The 19,001-nt window shown below is 41.5% G+C and overlaps 2 protein-coding genes across 4 annotated transcripts; one reads left to right on the top strand and one right to left on the bottom strand.

The window, feature by feature from the left end:
- On the top strand, window positions 1-12,535 carry mybl1 (v-myb avian myeloblastosis viral oncogene homolog-like 1). 3 transcript variants are annotated; one of them, XM_074622688.1, is made up of 16 exons: window positions 1-386; window positions 3,786-3,885; window positions 4,131-4,202; window positions 4,459-4,551; window positions 5,249-5,469; window positions 5,562-5,763; window positions 5,857-5,931; window positions 6,187-6,297; window positions 7,067-7,306; window positions 8,001-8,330; window positions 8,449-8,588; window positions 8,730-8,838; window positions 8,966-9,082; window positions 9,259-9,363; window positions 9,559-9,750; window positions 9,842-12,535. In XM_074622688.1, the coding sequence occupies exons 1-16, from the start codon at window positions 364-366 to the stop codon at window positions 9,965-9,967; spliced, it is 2,256 nt and encodes a 751-aa protein (XP_074478789.1). In that variant the 5' UTR covers window positions 1-363; the 3' UTR covers window positions 9,968-12,535. The 3 variants fall into 3 exon arrangements, with proteins under 3 accessions (XP_074478789.1, XP_074478788.1, XP_074478790.1); XM_074622687.1 differs by having other exon boundaries at window positions 7,983-8,330; XM_074622689.1 differs by lacking the exon at window positions 6,187-6,297 and having other exon boundaries at window positions 7,983-8,330.
- A 2,717-nt stretch (window positions 12,536-15,252) lies between these two features.
- On the bottom strand, window positions 15,253-18,682 carry LOC141759396 (uncharacterized). The gene is made up of 5 exons (XM_074621429.1): window positions 18,505-18,682; window positions 18,230-18,261; window positions 17,529-17,696; window positions 16,831-16,910; window positions 15,253-16,128 (listed from the first exon to the last, which is right to left on the bottom strand). The coding sequence occupies exons 1-5, from the start codon at window positions 18,569-18,571 to the stop codon at window positions 15,888-15,890; spliced, it is 588 nt and encodes a 195-aa protein (XP_074477530.1). The 5' UTR covers window positions 18,572-18,682; the 3' UTR covers window positions 15,253-15,887.
- Between the last annotated feature and the right edge of the window lie 319 nt (window positions 18,683-19,001).

Here is a 19,001-nt window from a genome sequence, read left to right as displayed (position 1 = left end):
AACGTCAAAAACAGAAGAAGTACAAGACAAGACTTAACATAGCAACAGCCTGTACAGAGAGGGATTCAAGTAACCTGTTAGACTCTCCTCAGCTTCAGGAACAAGTAACAGAAGAAGACATAGTGACGCTTTTCTTTTGGAAAGATGTTATGGACATTTAGTGAGGCTTTTACCAACAGAGCGTAATGTTATGGACTGTATGTACATCCAGCTAGCTCACTGGCTAGCCACATGGTGCTAGCTAGATGCTACTGCGTCACAGAAGAGGATTTCTATGGATAAACATGTATTAATGTGGGATTTTAGACAGCTACCAAACCACAGGTTCGTCTTTGAAAAGGTTCAGTCCTCCTACCAACTGTCATGGACAAAGTGAAACCACGCAGGTGAGTGACAGTCATTCTAATTCATTATGCTTTCTGTTTGTCATCACCAGAGCCTCTAAGCACCTCTGGTAAAGACAACATGGGTGTCCTGATAATACAGTGTGTGCATTCACTGCAAGTTTCATCTTTGACAGCATAACGTGCATTGCACCTGCACAGCCATACTGTAACACGGTCCACCAGTGAGATTTATGAATGGAAGAATGCCAGTAATAGGAATATATGATATTTAATGGTTAATAACTTAACATTACCTCTCCCAGTAGCCTGACAATAGGTATGGATAGTGTAAAATATAAGTTTAAAATTATAGCTTGTAAATCCCGTATTTTAAATTGCTGTTTTATTAATATTGTTTGAATAATACAAGTATAGACTGCATAATATTTTTGCTGTGCATGAGAGGCCAGCAGTTATGCAACAGCAGCATCCTTGGAAACACACTACCTGAAAGTGACAAGTCAGTCAGATTAGTTGTAATAAAACAAAAAAAGAACTAGTAAGAGATTGTTTAAGCAAAAGGAAAAACAAAGCACATATAAAAAGCTGCATCAGATAATATTGTTTTCTGTGTTTTCATAATATTTATAATTTATTTCTCTTGGAAAACCTTGTTTCTGCCAAGAGAAAAAAACAATGAGAAAAAGTGCCAGTTCTACTAATACAGCTATCTGTTTGTCATCACCAGTGCCTCTATGCACCTCTAGTAAAGATAACATGGGATTTTGGTATCAGTGTCCTGATAATACAATTAAGCTGATTTACATAGCAATATGCACCATGTGGGGCTTTTGGTTTCATGCATATAAAGCCAAAATGACAATATGTACCCAGATAAATGTGTTTTGTTCATATGTTACATATTGTTCATATGTTGCATTACTCCTTTTAATTCATCATAACATATCTGGTTATCATCTACACAGTCTATGGTTATTATACCTGCACAATATTCATTTTTAACAGTCTCTTCTGCACTATATTCACTTTTTTAATAGTCGTGTATCACAGCTGTTACCCTGCACTATATTCAGTTTTAACAGTTTTCTTCATCTCCTTGTATTTTTATATCTGGTATTTTTCTTAATATTGTTGGAATAATACAGAATAGACTGCATATTTTTTTGTGCAGCCCATTGCCAACCAGCAGTTATGCAACAGCAGCATCCTTGGAAACACACTACCTGAAAGTGACAAGTCAGTCAGATTAGTTGTAATAAAAAAAAAAAAGAACTAGTAAGAGATTGTTTAAGCAAAAGAAAAAAAACAAAGCACATATAAAAAGCTGCATCAGATAATGTTTTCATATTATTTATCATTTGTTTTTTCTTGGAACACCTTGTTTCTGCCAAGAGAAAAAAAAAAGCCCAGAGAAAAAGTACCTGCTGTAAGAGTCCTAAAGCCCTTTTTTGTTTTTTGTTTTTTAAAAACCCCAGTGCCAAAAAGTACCTGAGAAAACACCCAGATGTGTTGGTTTGTGATTGATAATTTATACTGGCCTGTTAAATTATAGTGACCAAGGTAGCAGCACATTGATTATTTACATTCAACAACAGCCAGGTGCACAATATTTGCAAGCGTTATAATTATTCATATTAAAAACACAATTAGTGCTGAAAGGATAAGATATTGATTAGTCTATCATCATAATATTAATTGCCACCAATTTTGATAATCAAGGAATTATTTTAGTCATCTATCAAGCAAGGTTTCCAAACAGTTGCTGGTTCCAGCTTATCAAATGTGAGGATTTGCCGCTATTCTCAGTTTTATCGCATTGTAAAATAAATCTCTGGGTTTATGGGTGGACAAACCAAGCTATATGATGATGTGACATTTTATTGATATTTTTCATTATTTTCTGTATTAAGCTTGAACTAACTATTGCGTTGTTTATATCTTATCCCCATCATTTACCCTTCCTTATGTTCCCATCTGGAGAGAGATGGGTGGCTCTTTTCTCTCACAGTTAGAAAAGCTCAGGGTTTGACCTTGGGAATGCAAATCCTGTGTTTTACAATATCCTATGAGCTATTTATGACTAATGAAGTATCACTAATACAGCAAAATCTGCCACTTAATGTTTTGTACATTGGTGTCTATTTGTTTTACTGCTACTTTGGTCTTCAGATGATACTGCAATTGTTCCTTTTACAGCTTTTGAAGCACAATTTAATATTAAAATGTTCTTATTAGGTTATATAAGTGTGCCTGTTTTTTTAAAAAACTTTTTAAACAACTGGACCGTTAGGGCTTCGCCATTCCCCTGACCACACCCCAGCCCAGCGCCTCCTCCATCTCAATGACACACACACTCGCACACCTCTTGAGGTGAAAGAGCCTGTTGTGGGATTGCCCCTTTCCTCCAGCCCCCTTCCTCCCCTCCTTCCTGTTCAGTCATAGGTCCAGACTCACTTTCCCACTTCTCTTTGCTCTGGTGAGGGAATCGGGCCACGCCAAAATTCAATTGCCATGTTCAAATTTCCACCCTGAACAAGACTTTTCATACACAGTCTGATACGAGACCCTTTTGTGTGTGGTTAAGAGCAGCATGCGTGGTCGGAAAGGTCTGCTTTATAGTAGCAGCTCACAGGAACAGATAACTTAATTTACCCTCCATTTATTAAACTCCTCTCGTCTACTACAAAGCAAGTGTTGCCCAGCAGCAAAGTTTATGGGAACACAGAAGTACAGAGCTACCCGCCAACTTCTTGTGTCAGTAGAGGAAGTTCGTGTTCTTAGTCTAGCATAGTCTTGATTTACATTTTGTAGTAAATTTATAATATTTACGATAAGTTTTATGATGTAGTGTCTTGCTGTAGTCTCAATGCAATATTAGTGAGGGGTCAGAGTCAATGCTGTAGTAATGTTTTAATTCTTGAATAACTTTTAGAGTTTATAGAATAACTGAAAGCTTTCTGCAGCTACCATCCATTTTTTGTGTTTCATTTTTGTACTTGTCCTGCTTGTTTTGGCTCTGACATCAAAAGAGGAGTGCTCAACCACAGCCTGTGTTCCACAGTTGTTTGTGCATGCATTACATAAAGGAACAACCCGACCTAGTTAACTTGACGAGTTAATTTGAAACCCTCTTGCTCCTTTCTCCACTGCTCTCCTTTACTGTGTGCAATTGCAAAGGATATCCTTTACAAACACAAAGTTTTGCATTTGCATAAGCATATATTTTTACGACTAATCTGGATATAGTTTTACTAAGTATTTGAATACATTAGGTACTGATAGAAGTGTCTCTATTAACAATTTCCATGCAATACCATATTCATATCACTATTATTCCTGCTTACAGTCATTGACCTTTTATAAAGAAAAGTTTTGGCTCCACTAACAAAATCTTCTCTTCTTTTACTCCCCTTCCACGTTTGCCCTGTGTGTTTTTAGCAATGATAAGGATGAAGAGCACCACTCCACAGACCAAGAGAGTAAAGAGAAGAGCAAAGATAAAAAGACGCTGTGTAAAGTAAAGTGGTCCCGAGATGAGGTAAGTTTATCAGAGGCACAAGTGAGGTCTGGACTTGAGGGGGTTTTGTAGGTTATTTGAGTGAGATGGGGACTGTACAGCACGAGATTTGTATTTCATCTTCTTGCAAATAAGAACGTGTTTAAGTGTGTGCTCCACACATCTTGGAGGAACCTTAATAATCAGTCACTGCTGTTATTTTATTCAATGAAAGTCAACAGCGTGTTAATGTGGATGACAAAAGTCTCTTTCTCTCCTTTTCTCAGGATGAAAAGCTGAAAAAACTTGTTGAGCAACATGGAGCTGACTCCTGGAAACTAATATCTAACTTTTTTCCAGTAAGTATGTAATGTGTCTGCATTGTGTAATAACATCCAGGCAAAAACTATTTGAATATTCAGAGTATATCAGGCCATCTCCATCCATTCTAACACTTAATGACTATCCAAACCATTTAGCAATCTCATTATGATGGTAAGTCATGGGTGCAGTGACTGGAGAGGCAGATTTGTATATAGCTGTCAGGAGTAGGTGTAGCTGGTAGCTACTGGTGTGGTGTAATGAGGTGTTGTGCTTTGCGCGGCTCTGTCACAGGGGAGGACAGATGGCCAATGTCAGCACCGCTGGCAGAAGGTGCTCAACCCAGAGCTGGTGAAAGGACCCTGGACAAAAGAGGAGGATCAAAAGGTAAGAGGAGCTGGGAGTCTCCTGTGCTGGATGACAAAATTGGTAATTGATAGGTGAGACGGAGGGAAGCTGTCGACAGCAACTTGGTCTAAGTGAAAGAACACAAATGCTACAATATGCAATGTACTTTTACCTTCAGACAAACATGGCTGTGCACATGCGCAAGCTTACTTCCCGCAAAAACTTTGTTTGCCTCAGCTTCTTTTTTTGCAAAGTAAATGCTCCACTACGTCATTCCTAATAAAACACAGACTTTCCAAGTCACTAGTTTAGAGCCCAGCCAGCCCTTCTTTGTACAGAGTGAAGCTCTAATATCTTCTCCAGCTCTGAGATGAACAAGGCATTCCTTAAATGGATCACAATTCTTCAAGAATGTCAAGAATGGCGTCTCCTTCCTCCAAAATCTTGGCATCATAACAGAAACACAGATCCATCAATAACAGCCTGTGCTGCCAACGATGACATCAGAACATTTTTCAGCCTTGACGGAAACAGTCAAACAAGCTGTGGTGCTGCTCAAAGCTTTCTGCCGCCACCGTTGTTGGCTATAAATGAGAAGCAGAATGATGTCATTTCCCTCTTTATACAAGCTTGTAGTTTCAATGAATCCAATTAGGGCCTTACTGCATCCTTTCATAAAACAAAAGAGGAAAGAAAAACTGCTTACTGAATATCTCCTTTGGCGATATTTGTGCAGGTTATTGACCTGGTACACAAGTATGGCCCCAAGCGTTGGTCGGTGATCGCCAAACACCTCCAGGGGAGGATTGGAAAGCAGTGCCGTGAACGGTGGCACAACCACCTTAACCCAGAGGTGAAGAAGTCCTCCTGGACTCAGGAGGAGGACCGAATCATCTACGAGGCCCACAAACGCCTCGGCAACCGCTGGGCAGAGATCTCCAAGATTCTTCCTGGACGGTAATATAATCTTGTACGCACGTTGCGTATCACGACTTCCAGTTTGAGTCATGAAACGGTGCTAAAAATGTTTCTGATCTTCTGTCCAACAGGACGGACAACTCCATCAAGAACCACTGGAACTCCACCATGAGGAGGAAGGTGGAGCATGAAGGGTACCTGCAAGATGGCAGCAAGATTTTCACCTCCTCTCAGGCTGGAACAAAGAGACGCCACCACAGACCATGTCCTCCAACTCCAACAGAGCCACAGCACTGTGATCCCAGTCCCCTGCCGATACCGGGACCCAATCAGGTCCACTTCCCTTCTACATCCACACCATATGATGTTCATATTGATTTCTTTTATTTATTGATTTTTACTTAAGTATGATTCTTTGTATTTTAGATGGGGGGCTATCCTTATGATCCTCACAGTAGACACTTGATGGACGGTCTTCCTGATAATTCTGGCTTCATATCGGTGAGTCTTTGTGTGTTTCTTTGCATGCTAGTGGGAAAACTCACTCTTTATTTTCTGGACTTTTCTATAAATTATCTTTGTGATCGCTAACTCCGGACTTCAAATCAAGCACTTGAACGTCCTGTTGTTTCCACCTAACATTCAAAATCTCAAATGCTCCCGTAAATGTTTATGTTATGAATCTGTTTTTTGTCTTAACTTCTTCCTTTCCTCCTGTCCTCTCGACCTCTCCTCCCTGACGTTTGTTTATTTCAGCCATGCTCCCCGGATGATCCCGACAAAGAGCAAAGAATTAAGGAGCTTGAGCTCCTGCTTATGTCAGCAGAGAATGAAGTCCAGCGACAAGTGCAGTGCAGAGGTCCACGTGTAAGAACACACTCCGAATGTGTGTTTGCATACCTAGTCAGCATAGCTTGCGTGTGTTTGTAGCTAACATACACTGGAAAAAGTCATTTATAATAAAAAAAAAAATTATTATCTAAAGAAACATTGAGTCTTAAAATCAAATCAAAGAGAGATAAAGAGAGAATATTATGAATTTTCTTGAACCAGGTGTTATTTTTTACGCCTCACTTGTTTATAGAAAATTCTCAAATCCTGTCTTCTCAGTGGACTTTTCCTTGCTTTAAGGAAATTTTAAGACTAAATGGACTTTTTGCAGTGTATACATGTGAAAACGAGAATGGCACACATGTATGCGTGTCTGTAGCCTGATTTGCTGTAGTGTTGCTATAGTAACCACCTTCCCCATCTCGCTACTCATTCAGACTGGCCTGAAGCTGTGCTTGGTAGCCGCCCCACCTCCCCCTCCACATTACCATCGTACCAAACATGAACCTTCATCCCCTCTAGTCCTCCTCACCCCCATGCCCACGCTCAGCCAGCAGTTTGAACCTCTCCTCTGTCTCTCCTGTTCCTGTTCTGTCCCTCCCCGACACTGTTTTTCACATTTAATGTACTCCATTCTTGTAATGTGTCATTCTTCACAGTCAGTGACTTCATATTGAATGATTGAATGGTCAAGATTGGCCTGATGTGTTGTAGTATCACCAGTGTTTTCCACAATTTCCCAGTCATTTCAAAACTGCCCATTTAGAAGATCCAACAGCAGTATTCTGTCATCCTGCCCCCTCAGAGTTTGGAGCAGTACTCAGCCTGGTCCGACAGTCTGTCAGATGACACGTTGACTACAAGTAGCAGCAGCCTAGAGGAGCAGGCGGAGAGAAGGCCCTGGAGGGGCCCCGAGATCCCCCAAGGACCTCCACCACAGCTTCCTGTCTCCCCCAGCAAGTTCCTGGCTGTAGAGGCCAGCACTGTGCTTTCTTCCCTGCAGACCATACCAGAGTTTGCAGAAACCATGGAGCTCATTGACTCGGTGAGTGACAGAGGGAACAGAGAACAAATGTATTTCATAGGGCTGTCAATCGATTATAATATTTAATTGCAATTAATCGCAAGATTGTCCATATTCAATCTCAAATTAATCACACATTTTCTTATCTGTTCAAAATGTACCTTAACGGGAGATTTGTCAAATATTTAAAACTCTTATCAACATGGGAGTGGGCAAATATGCTGGCAACAACAGCTGTCAGTGTGTCAGTGTGCTGACTTGACTATGACTTGCCCCAAACTGCATGTGATTATCATAAAGTGGGCATGTCTGTAAAGAGGAGACTCGTGGGTACCCATAGAACCCATTTTTCATTCACATATCTAGAGGTCGGAGGTCAAGGGACTCCTTTGAAAATGGCCATGCTAGTTTTTCCTCGCCAAAATTTAGCACAAGTTTGGAGTGTTAGTCTCCTTCGCGACATGCTAGTATGACATGGTTGGTACCAATGGGTTCCTTACATTTTGTAGTTTCATAGTATCTTCACTCTAGCTTTAAAACTGAGAATGTTTCGTTATGAAATTAGAAATTAGTGGCGTTACAACAATTTTGCGTTAACGCGTTATAATCGTTATTATCGAGTTAGCTTGGACATCTCTAGTATTTCAGTATGAATTTGTCAAACAAAAGTCATGAATGTATTAAAGATCTCCTGTAGATGTGTTTTGCTCTGCAGGACCCGGGTGTATGGAGCGATGTGGCTAGTTTCGACTTGTCAGAGACAACGACGCCGCCCAGGCACAACCAGGCAGGCTACACCACTCTCCTGCAAGAGAGGACGATTGACAATTCACTGGGCTTCCCAGTCAACACTCCGCCTTCCGTCACCTCCCTGACTCCTATCAACTCATCCAAACCCACCCAGGCATCCGTTGGGAGGAGGAGGAGAAGAGAGAGGGGGGAACCGTCTCCTTCTTGTGACAGGACCTGCTCCTCCTTCTTGGAAAATATCTCAAATTCTCCCAAGAAAACACCCACAAAGTCACTGCCTTTCACCCCGTCACGAGTAAATTAAATCTGTTTTATCCTTCTTCACACACACCCTAATCCTCACCTCGTCTGACTCCTTCCTCATGCGTTGATTAGTCATGTGGCTAATATGCCTTGTCTGTCTGTTTCCCCAGTTCTGCAACATATCAGGCGCGGAGCATCTGAATCTGGATAACCCCGCCCTCACCTCAACGCCTGTGTGTTGCCAAAGGTGTCTCCTCAACACGCCGCTTCACAAGGAAACCACACCTAAGCACCAGAAAGAGAATGATGGGTAAATAAATATACAAACGTATTATACATCCCACAAGGATCTTGCTATGCTTTGTGGGAATTTTCCTCAATAAATGTTAATTTAATCAGATTGTCTCTTGGAGGAGAGTACTCAGTGTATAATATTCTCTTTTCTTTCTAGTTTGCGGACCCCCAAGTACCGTAAAACTGTCATGATTCCGAGGACACCAACTCCCTTCAAAAATGCTTTGGCTGCCCAGGAGAAAATGCATGGGCCACTGAAGATGGAGGTAAGAAGTCAAATGTAGCTGTGTGCATTTCCCCTGCATGTTTTCACACTTCACTCTATTTACCTCTACTTTTGCACAGTATATATGGCTACATGATCTTGTGGTTATATTTATGTGTGTTTTTCAGCCACAGCCGTTGGCATTTCTAGTAGAAGACATTCGAGAAGTTCTGAAGCAGGAGACTGGAGCAGACATCTTTAACAGAGCCGACATCCAGCCAGACTACAGAGCATGGAAACATAATGTATGTGTAGCATGTTCTTCCATTCTTGAAATATACTCTCTTATCGTATTTGAAAAAAAACAAATACTTAGAGATTATCACATTTTGAAATTTGACTGAGCTCAATCGTGGTGCTTAGACAAAACTGTATAGTTCTACCCTTTCAAATTGACTGCATCTTGTTCATTTGATTTTAGATTGATGGCCCAGCTAGAAAGGTGCGTAAGTCTCTTGTGCTGGACCCCTGGGGGAAAGACTGCCTAAACGTCCAACTCTTCCAAGATCAGCTCAACAACGCACAAGTAAGTCACGATACTTGTTTACCAGTTTAAAATCACTGATTCAGATCCTGCAGCGAGATGAGAAAACTAAAGTAAGGAGACAAAGGACACATAAAACTCACTTTGAAATGCCACTTTATATAAATTAAGTCCAGCATCACCATTTCTTGTATTGTTGATGTAGCTGCTCTGTTTATATTGAACCTCATATTGCAGGTGCCAGATGAAAGTATACTGACGGGCTCTTCGCTGGTCGCCCCAATCCCTGAGCAAGAGGAGTGTAGCCGTTCTTTGACTCTAGGGCGAGAGGAGCTCTCATCAGTCCCCGCTCATCCTCATCGCTTTACTAGCACCCGGATGAAGAAGCTCCTCTCCTCCCACAAAGCACCAAAACACGCCATGGTACAGGTATGTAAAAAGTAATCTTTAACCATTGATTAGGTGATCTGTGAAAGCTACTTTGGCAACCATTGGTAATCGTCGGCTGCCCTATCTGCAGGTGAGTGAGTGGGAAGCAGTGGTTTACGGGAAGACGGAGGACCAGCTGATTATGACCGAGCAGGCCCGTCAGTACCTGAACCCCTACACGTCCTCCGGCTCTACCTCAAGGGCCCTCGTGCTTTAAAGCCGCCCCCCTCGCTGCGCAGGCAACACTACTTCTACACCCGTCCAACAACTAAAACCTCCACTGAATCCTGTAAGAGACAATCCAGTGAAGACAAATGATTTTATTTTTTATTTTGAAGCAGAAATGCACTGCCAAGGACGTCCACAAAAAGGCATGGGTGCTGGTTTTTCCAACACATTTCTAGATCACTGCCCAAGTAGTTTCCTGCTCATAGGTTTGTATTTTCCTTTGAATACACTCAACCTGTCAGCAGTTTTGTACAAATATAAAAAAAAAAGGCTAGAATTTCTTTCTGCACTAGTCAGTAATGTTGAAACAACCTGCACATACAGTAGGCTGTAGAAATAGACTGTTTATTACTAGCAGTGGCTGCTTCTGAGTTTTATATTGTTAATATATTGTTTAAATGACGAGAATTTTTATAATGTAACGCTACTCATTGTGTATCTCCTCCAGCTTGTTTAGCTAAACTGCCCCGTTGCTGTTGTCAGATAAAAACCACGTGAAGCTTTTTTATTGACACCCATGTATTTTTTTTAACTCACACCATGGGTTTATAACTAAACACATACAGAACAGAATATAATGTCTTTGAAATTAGAGAAACAAAAATGCAGTTACGTGGGTTTTATTTGAGACAACAGTGTTACATTGCTGAATCCATGGTGATGTGAAGTTTTTTAAGGATGGAAATAAGTCAGTATTGCACTACTGAGTTGATTTCGCTGCTGAGAAAGGAGCAGTGTTTTGTAAGGACAAACTGGATAGCACTTGTGATGGTATCTTTTATTTTAACAACACGTTTCCTTTCCAAGGCCATAGTGTCCGTCGAGACATCGGTTGAATGTATTTCATTGCAATGTTCACGTGTAAGAACCTCAAATAATGGAAGGGTACCTTAATGTTTATTTCTGCTTATTTATTATCTGACAGCTCTAAAGCTTAGATATTAATATAAATCGGACACCATGAGTTTTTAAGAAGTTTAACTTTGCTGACAAAACAGCCTAAAAAACCCCTCACCTGCTCTAAAACAGCTCTCTCTGTAACAGAAAATGACCAGTTTCATATCATCAGTGTTCTACAACAAGCATTTGGTCGAGAAGGATTTACTTTTTTATGTGAAGGCTGTAGGTTTTATTTATTTAATGTCTACTAATTTATTTATTTCTAAAAAAAAAGAAGCAAACATTTTAAGAGAAATTATTGAAGAATTTTATTTTTTTCTTTCAAAATCAGGATTGGGCTACCGTTCCGTTTCATTACTCCAAGTTAGAAGAACATGCACTGCCACTAATTCAATTTCTTTCCCTGATCCGGCAAGATCTAGCAAAAATAATCATTGTGTAGTTGTATCTGTGATCTTATAACATATAGATATATAGGACGTTTTCTTCCTTTTGATTCAAATGTGTTCTTCGCTATTAGGTAGCGGGACTCCATCTCCGACCTCTAATCATAGACAAATTGCACTTTTTACTCATCATTTAATTTTAAATGTTTGTTCATTCTGATGATGTAGCTCTTGTCCTTTTATTTTTGCTGTGTGTTTGTGCGTGTGTGTTAGACAGTTGTCTCCCCGTTTTGTAATGAATGCTGACATTACATTGATCTGCTGCTTGATTTTTACCATATTTTCTCCTGTTCTGCTGCAGAAATGTGTGCTTAAATACACTACATTGAAGCCTTACATTACATTTTTTATTTAGACGGCTAACACAGACCGTCTTATTACAACAAGATCAAAATTTAATCCCTGCAGCAGCCAGTGTTGCAACAACTTCGTATCCTTCTGAAATGCCCTTGAGCAAGACCCCAAACCCCTACCAGCTCAACTCATTATTGTGAGTGAACAAAGTGCTTAAAAATGTAATGTAAATATGCACAGATTTGGGTGTGATTCTACAGAAATGTACTGCACTGTGCTTCCATGTTAACAGGCTGATTCATGTCTTTTTTAAGCATCCCGTCTATAATCTGGTGAAGTAACACTAGAGCTATAAATGCTCTTCTTTGTATTATCGGCATTAGCGGATCCAGTATTGGTTATAATCTGGATTATCCTGCATTAAGCATTTGAGTGAGAATAAGAAGGGAATCTTGTCAGGGAGATCAAGTGGAAAGATCAGGAGTATACAGTTCACAACTCTGAAACAGAAAGCAGACTAACATCCACATTTGTTTTTGAATCTGGTTGGCTGAGATGTGTCTAATCTGTATATAATTACATGTCCTTGTTTGTTGGTTTGACTTGTGTTTGTACATTCCATTTGTTAAGTTAATATGTTTGTACGTTAACAACATCTGGCCTTGTAACATCATAGGTTTTGAGGGAATTAAGTACATATACAGGATAGCAGCAGCTGTTATATACTACTGTAGTTATGCATGAGCAATACACAAGATGCTGGACTTTGCTTTAATCGACGAGGTGAATCACAGATTTAACACTTTTGTAGCATTTTCAGTTGAAATCGTAACCAAGGTACCATAGAGATCCTGCCAACTGTCTTTGTAACCATGTACTTAATTTTGAAAAATAAATGTTGCATGACATTTATGAAACTTTGACTTTGACTTCTCTCTCTGCCAAGCGCCCTTGTACAAATTAGTATAGGTTACATGGTGTATCCCACGTAATAAAGATTTCTTATGATCCTTTAGTTTTTCTGACATGCTCACAGCAGGCGTAGCAACCTCTTGAGCTCTTGCCAAAAACTGATTCCTTGAAAGACATTTTCTTGACGAAAACGGAAATCCTGGCACCTTTAATCTCCCCTTTCTCCCAGGTGGAGTTGACAGCCTCGCAGGTGACTTGTTTGACATCTGATAGAGAGGTTTGAACCTCCTGCCATGTGTGCATGTATATGTTGGGATGCTGTCAACTTGGCCTGGGGTCCAGGGACACGAGCCCCCTCTACCAGAACAAGAGGCCTCTCCACAGGGTCAGCTGCTGCCCCTAAAGGGGCCCACTCACCCATGACTTAATGCCCCCGGGCTCCTTTGTCCTCGGGGCTGTTGGTTTTACAGGCCCATTCACTCAATTGCCCCCCGAACGGAGGGAGGCAAAGGACGTGACGACTTGCCTTATGCTGAAGGAGCAGCGGCGGTGCACATGCAAGCAAAACAATGCGCACATAAACACACGGGCGCCGCATGCACGCCATGTCCACTTCATCAATCTGTCCTCCCTTCGCTCTCGTTCTCCTACAAGAGGGTCTTTTGTTCTTGAGTGACCCGCGCTCAAGAGTTGAAAGATGTCAGGGACCTTTTGCCACTTAATTGGTTATTGGCAGCAGCGCCTCCACCTTATGCTTCATACGTGTGTTTTAAGGGAAGCAATCCTTAGATTGTAGTGACTTATTGATATGTAGACACATACCTGTTGTATGCAGATTAGTCTTGTCAAATTATATTTTCTATCTTTTTATTTACATATGCTGCAAATCTTGACACGCCACGGTGTGCACCACCCTTTTTTAGTGTCTCGTACAGGTCTGGTACCTTCTATAGTCCTTGAGTTAGCCTTTAGTGGACTAAGTAAGGTGTGTGTGTTCATTTCTGTGTCTACCTTGTACACTGAAGACATGAAACAGAGCCTGCAGGCGTCCAACCAAACCTCCCCTGCCTTCTTCCTCTGAGCACACACCCCAAAAGCAAGCACACGCACACACACACTGTTTGCCTTTGTGTATGCTAGACAGCAGATGGCAGCCCATTATTGGGCTGACAGAGCAGTCATCTGGCAGGCACCCTGTTACCCTTCCTCCCATCCCCCCCGAAGACACCCAGCACAACACAGCATGGATAGGACACTTTTAGGCGGGAGAGTCCACAGCCCTGAGTGTGTGTGTTTGTGTGCGTGTGTGGTAAAATTGGACCCTGGCCTTTCCGCCCTATATAGGTCACTGTTTCCACTTGCGTGTGTCAGTGTGTGAGGTAAGTCAGACTCTCATTTGAGTGGGCATTCGCCATGTTTTGAAGCAACAACCATCTCTGAATTTGAATGTATTACTTCCAATTTATGTGAGTACTAATCCTCCACTTACACTCCCAGAAGCTGGTACCTTTTGAGATAAGATATACACCTCCTATTCATGCACATATTGTACAGTTTATCTCATTAAAGGAATTAGACAATATCTTCTTTAATATCCTGTCATATGTGGTAAGTACATTTACTAAAGTACTGTATGTTTGTATGTATGTTATGTTACTTCTACTCCACTAAATCTCAGAGGTAATATTGTACTTTGTACTCCAATATATTTATTTGATAAGTTACTTTACAAATAAAGATTATTAATACAAAATATAAATCAACAAATACATTCCAATATATTATTATACGTTAAGATACCGGCAGTATATAAAGTAATAAAAATAGCCCCACATTAAAGTGATGAGCATGTTAATGCATCAATAATTATGATCCGATAATATGATTCTGAAATGGGCCATTCTGCATAATGAGTACTTTTAATTTTGGTGATTTAAGTATATTTTAAAGCCAATACTTTTCTACTTAAGTGATGCAGGACTTTTACTTGTTGCAGAGTATTTCTACTTAAGTAAGTAAAAGATCTGAGTACTTCTTCCACCACTTGGTGATTGTAGGTCAAAATTTGAATTAATATTCCCAGTATTTCCTCCCTCTATTTAAAAAGTGAGAGTCATAATGTCACGATAAGCTGTAACGGCAGAGGAAAGGCCCACACAAAATATTCTCCTCATGAATCAGAGTTTGCTCAGAGGACCAGCGGAGCTGCCTCTCTTTGAAACATTTACACCCTTCCCAGTTCAAGACATGCCGCCCAAACACTGGCCCCAGAGTGACTGCCTCCTACAGCCTTTATTACAAAGGATTATACAACAGTGAATATTAAATGGTGGGGGAGGAAGAGGAGGAGGAGGAGGAGTGTGTTTCCCTACGGAGGTCAAGGCCAAGGTTAGGGATTAGGTTTGGTGTAATCTACAGCCCACCCTATAGAGACCCGCTACGGGGACATGCTGGGAGGCACCGCAGATGAAGAAGACTACATGCGACTTCTGAGAGCTGCTTTAGCGTTGCCGGGGCAACCGGCACAATCCCTGGTCCTTCGGCGAGGCTTTCAGGAGGCCTCAATCACACTTCCTTTCGCTTGAGAGAGTTTTTTTTTTTTTTTTTTCTTCCTCCTTCGGCACTGTTAAATAGGAGGGAGGCCCAGTGTGTTCACAGGGAAATGAACAGGAGTATGAGGTAATATACCGAGTTTCCGATGAAATAAAAAGATGTTAGCCAGTCAGGGTTTACTGGTTTTATTATCATAATAATAACTACATATTAGGCAGATTCACATGAACAGATGAAGTTAAGAAACATGAACAAAATGTGCACAAGCAATGAAAATATAATTTCTCTAGATAGCAGCATCAGTGTCATAAAAGGAGGCTATACATTTGATCAGTTAAGCAGCATCTAATTGCTTCATTGATTGCCTTTAACTCCTATGTTACTTTACACATATGAATGCAAGTATTGTTATTATATATTTGTGATATATATTCTAAGCCTGGCATTTGATCTCACCATGCTGAATAACAAGGCAGAAAACAGCAGCTGCTCAGCTCTCTGTACATTCAAACATGTTGCACTTGTGGGACACACCACCATCAGTGATGTCACATCAGGCAAAACACCTTCTGTGACATCATCGATTTAAGTCTGTATATACTCACAAGTCAACCGCCTGCTTCTAGAAATGCAGGCAAGTCAAGAATACCTGGTATGGAAATGAGTACCAGCCCACATCAGGATATTCAGGACCTGTCTTTGCACATTTCAGAAGTTCCTGCATTCACACGTACAATCCCCCCCAATGCAGCCCCACCAAAGTGAACTGGGCTCAGCCACCCAGGACAAAGAGGAGGGCCTCTTTTAGTCGCACTCGAAGGCCCCGTTGGTGGCGCCCTGGCATTCACTCTTTTTCCGGCACTTGGACAAGATCCTGTGGAGCAGGCCTGGGGATCTGTGTGTCTGAGCTGGGGAGGCCACGGGCTGAGGCACAGGGATCTGGGGCCTCCGCACCGGGAAGGGGCCCTCGCTCTCGCCTTGGCCCCCATCCAGTCCCACTCCTCCTCCCCTGCTCCCCCTCCCGAGTGCCTGCCGAATGTGTCCACTGGGGGACAAAGAGGAAATAACAAACACAAAGGCCCTGTTTATTCCTCATGACCCAAATTCCACCGCTAGCAGACAAGACAGGCACGGAGCCGTACAGAGGGCTCTGTGTGGTGCTGTGTTTACGAGAGTGTGTGAGCGAGGTTCAGTGGCAGGCGGTCAAAAAATAAAAGCCCCCTACTGTCAAATAAACTGCAAGAGAGATACAGTACAACAACTTTTGCACACTTGAATATAGCATTGATAAATTTCATATTTGGCGAACCATTATAAATATTAAGATTTTGATCGAGCTGTCAAACATTTTCATATAATTTGATATGGAAAACTGCTCTTTCATTTCCCTCCTGCTCCTTCTTAATGAGATGCTGTGCAGTGAGAGGGGATTGACTAGATAGTGTGTGTGTGCGTGTGCGTGTGTGTGTGCACGCCTGCATGTACGTGTGTGTTCAGGGGGGTTAGTAATCAGTGTGCTTTGTCAACTAATGAGGGACGAGAGGGGCCACCTGTTCAGGGGCGCTGGGCGGAGAGCAGAGGGATGGGATTTGGGGATGGGGGATGTGTGGGGGGTTCGGTGGTGGAACAGCTGCTGGGTGCTGGGTGCTGGGTGCTGGGTGCTGGGTGCTGGGTGCTGGGTGCGTGCACTTCTTGAGACCGACGTGTGTGTTTGTTATTGTGTTTGTTGTGTGAGTTTTACACTTACTTTCCATGTCTGCTGCGTACACCCGAATCATTGTCCGACGCTGAGCTTCTCAGAGATAAACTCCTTCGCAGGGCTTTCACCTGAGAAGAGGAACCATCGGGTGTGTTTGAGTTTGCAAGGCAGCTACATTTCCCATAATGCAATTCAATAATGCCTTTCATTAGACCTTCCCAGCCTCCTAAATCACCACTTATTTCAAACGCCACAAATCCAGTTTCTAATGCCGGCTTTTTGGTTAGAACATTTGAAGCCAAATTGAGGTAACCCTGATGACATCACCGTGACATCATCAGGGTTATTTTGCCAGACTTATAAAAGCTCCTAACAGAGCCACAGAAGACGCCTCTTTTCACATGCTGGGCTGTACTTCATGTGCAAAAATTGGTGGAGTGCCCCTTTAAATATGCAACAATCCAAATTAAAGTTTGTGAGGAAATTTTTTTTATTAACTTAACAAAATAAGTTGGTAAAAATAAGCAAAATATGTTCTGACTTTGACAGAAAATACTGTGTTCATGTACATCCCATTGCTCATAGTAAGAAGCTGATTGATAAAGTAGGTTTTCACTGTTGTGGAGGAACAGAATAGAAAGTGCAATCTGCCTTCTGACATTAAGCAGCAGCAGCAGCAGCAGCAACAACACAGTCCAGTACTGCTGCATTGCTGAGCACATTCGTCAGGCCTGCAGCCAACCAACCTGGCTCAGCTCCATCACACAGGAGGCGGGGAAGTATCCCTGCTGGCCGTCCTGCAGCCGCCCAAACCACCTCTCCTCCTCTGGTCTGGGCAGCACCAGGATGACGTCACCCAGAGACAGCTCCAGCTCATCTGGCCAGTGGGGCCTGTAGTTGTGCACCACTACCATCTAATGGACAAAGGGAGGTTTACAGAAGGTCATATTTACTTTAGATTGTGTATTTGTAATGTCATTTTACACTGAATTTAAATAAGGTACAATGAGTTTGCATTCCTTTTTGTTGCACTGATAAAAAGCTGTAGTCACTGTCTGTGTTGTTCTCTGTAATCTCCAGGTTGGACTCGGTGAATGGAGAGGATTATGTGTCAAGAAGACTCAGAGATTAACTGCTGTGCAGTGAAATAGAAACCCTAAATCTGGCTGTACTCTTCATTATCTGTTCCTCCTAAATGTGGTCCGTGTTTATCAGAGGAATTTGAAGAATTAAACACATAATGGAGCCACAGGAAATTGACTTTACATAACATCAAACTCATATCAATCAATCTCCATCATATTTAAAACTTAGAAAATATTAAATAATCAGATTTGAATCATATTCCTGCTGTTTAAGACCTACATGCAGTTAAACTAATAACATACAGCCAGTGGTAAATTTTTTATTAATGCATATTAAATGGACATTTGAATGTTTAACTTGCCTTTTCAGCTTCTGCTCTGTATCGATTCCTCCCTGTTAACCAATGAGAGTGGAAATGAATCAGCAAAAAAAGGGTTAGTTTTATATGCAAATGTGCATGTCTGTAACCAAATGCATGTACATAAGTATCTCTACAACATTGTCCTTCAGTAAATGAACAGTCCACAGGGAGAGAAAACAATCCACCCCCGTTATTTATTAATCATCTGCCATCGATATGAATGAAAAATGATGTCATGCTGAGCCCCACTCCACTGCAGATATGATTCCACTCACCTTGAGGAGCAAGGACAGTGGTGAAGACTTCAAAGTGTTCATTGCTTTGCATGTAGATGCGCTGCATCTTGAAGATCTGACACTCGAACACTGACCGAAAGCTCCTGCACCCTCTTCTCTGCACTAAATGCAGCAGACTAATCCACTGCAGCACTGACTGGAGCTAGACACCAGCAAGTCCCTCCTAGGGAACAACACACACACAAGCACGTGTGCAGCACAAGACGAGGGACGAATACAATCTTAGTGTGTGATTATTACACTCATAGTGGGGTTTTTCTTCTGTTTTTAAGCTTAAATTTCACCACATACAGATCTATTTTCAATATTTTTTTATAATAAAGGCAGTCTTCATCTCAGAGGTCATGCTTGACCACCTCATATTCATGCCAGCGTCTATTGTTCTTTGACCATCTGGTCACATGCGAGGGAACTTTACCCTGATGTAAATGAGAATTCATAATTCCACCTCGTCAGGAGTGCTTGACTAATTTAGG

Source organism: Sebastes fasciatus, chromosome 21 (genome assembly GCF_043250625.1).
Source record: "Sebastes fasciatus isolate fSebFas1 chromosome 21, fSebFas1.pri, whole genome shotgun sequence".
NCBI lineage: Eukaryota > Metazoa > Chordata > Actinopteri > Perciformes > Sebastidae > Sebastes > Sebastes fasciatus.
This window is presented reverse-complemented; position numbering and strand designations above follow the sequence as displayed.

Excerpts from the sequence above, each read along its gene's own strand:
- LOC141759396 (XM_074621429.1), bottom strand. The coding sequence starts at position 18,571 with ATGCAGCGCATCTACATGCAAAGCAATGAACACTTTGAAGTCTTCACC. Across the intron at positions 18,262-18,504 it reads CACTGTCCTTGCTCCTCAAG|GGAGGAATCGATACAGAGCA; the intron begins GTGAGTGGAATC and ends ATTGGTTAACAG. Across the intron at positions 17,697-18,229 it reads ACAGAGCAGAAGCTGAAAAG|ATGGTAGTGGTGCACAACTA; the intron begins GCAAGTTAAACA and ends TTTGTCCATTAG.
- mybl1 (XM_074622687.1), top strand. The coding sequence starts at position 364 with ATGGACAAAGTGAAACCACGCAG. Across the intron at positions 3,886-4,130 it reads TAAAGTGGTCCCGAGATGAG|GATGAAAAGCTGAAAAAACT; the intron begins GTAAGTTTATCA and ends TCCTTTTCTCAG. Across the intron at positions 6,298-7,066 it reads TGCAGTGCAGAGGTCCACGT|AGTTTGGAGCAGTACTCAGC; the intron begins GTAAGAACACAC and ends CTGCCCCCTCAG.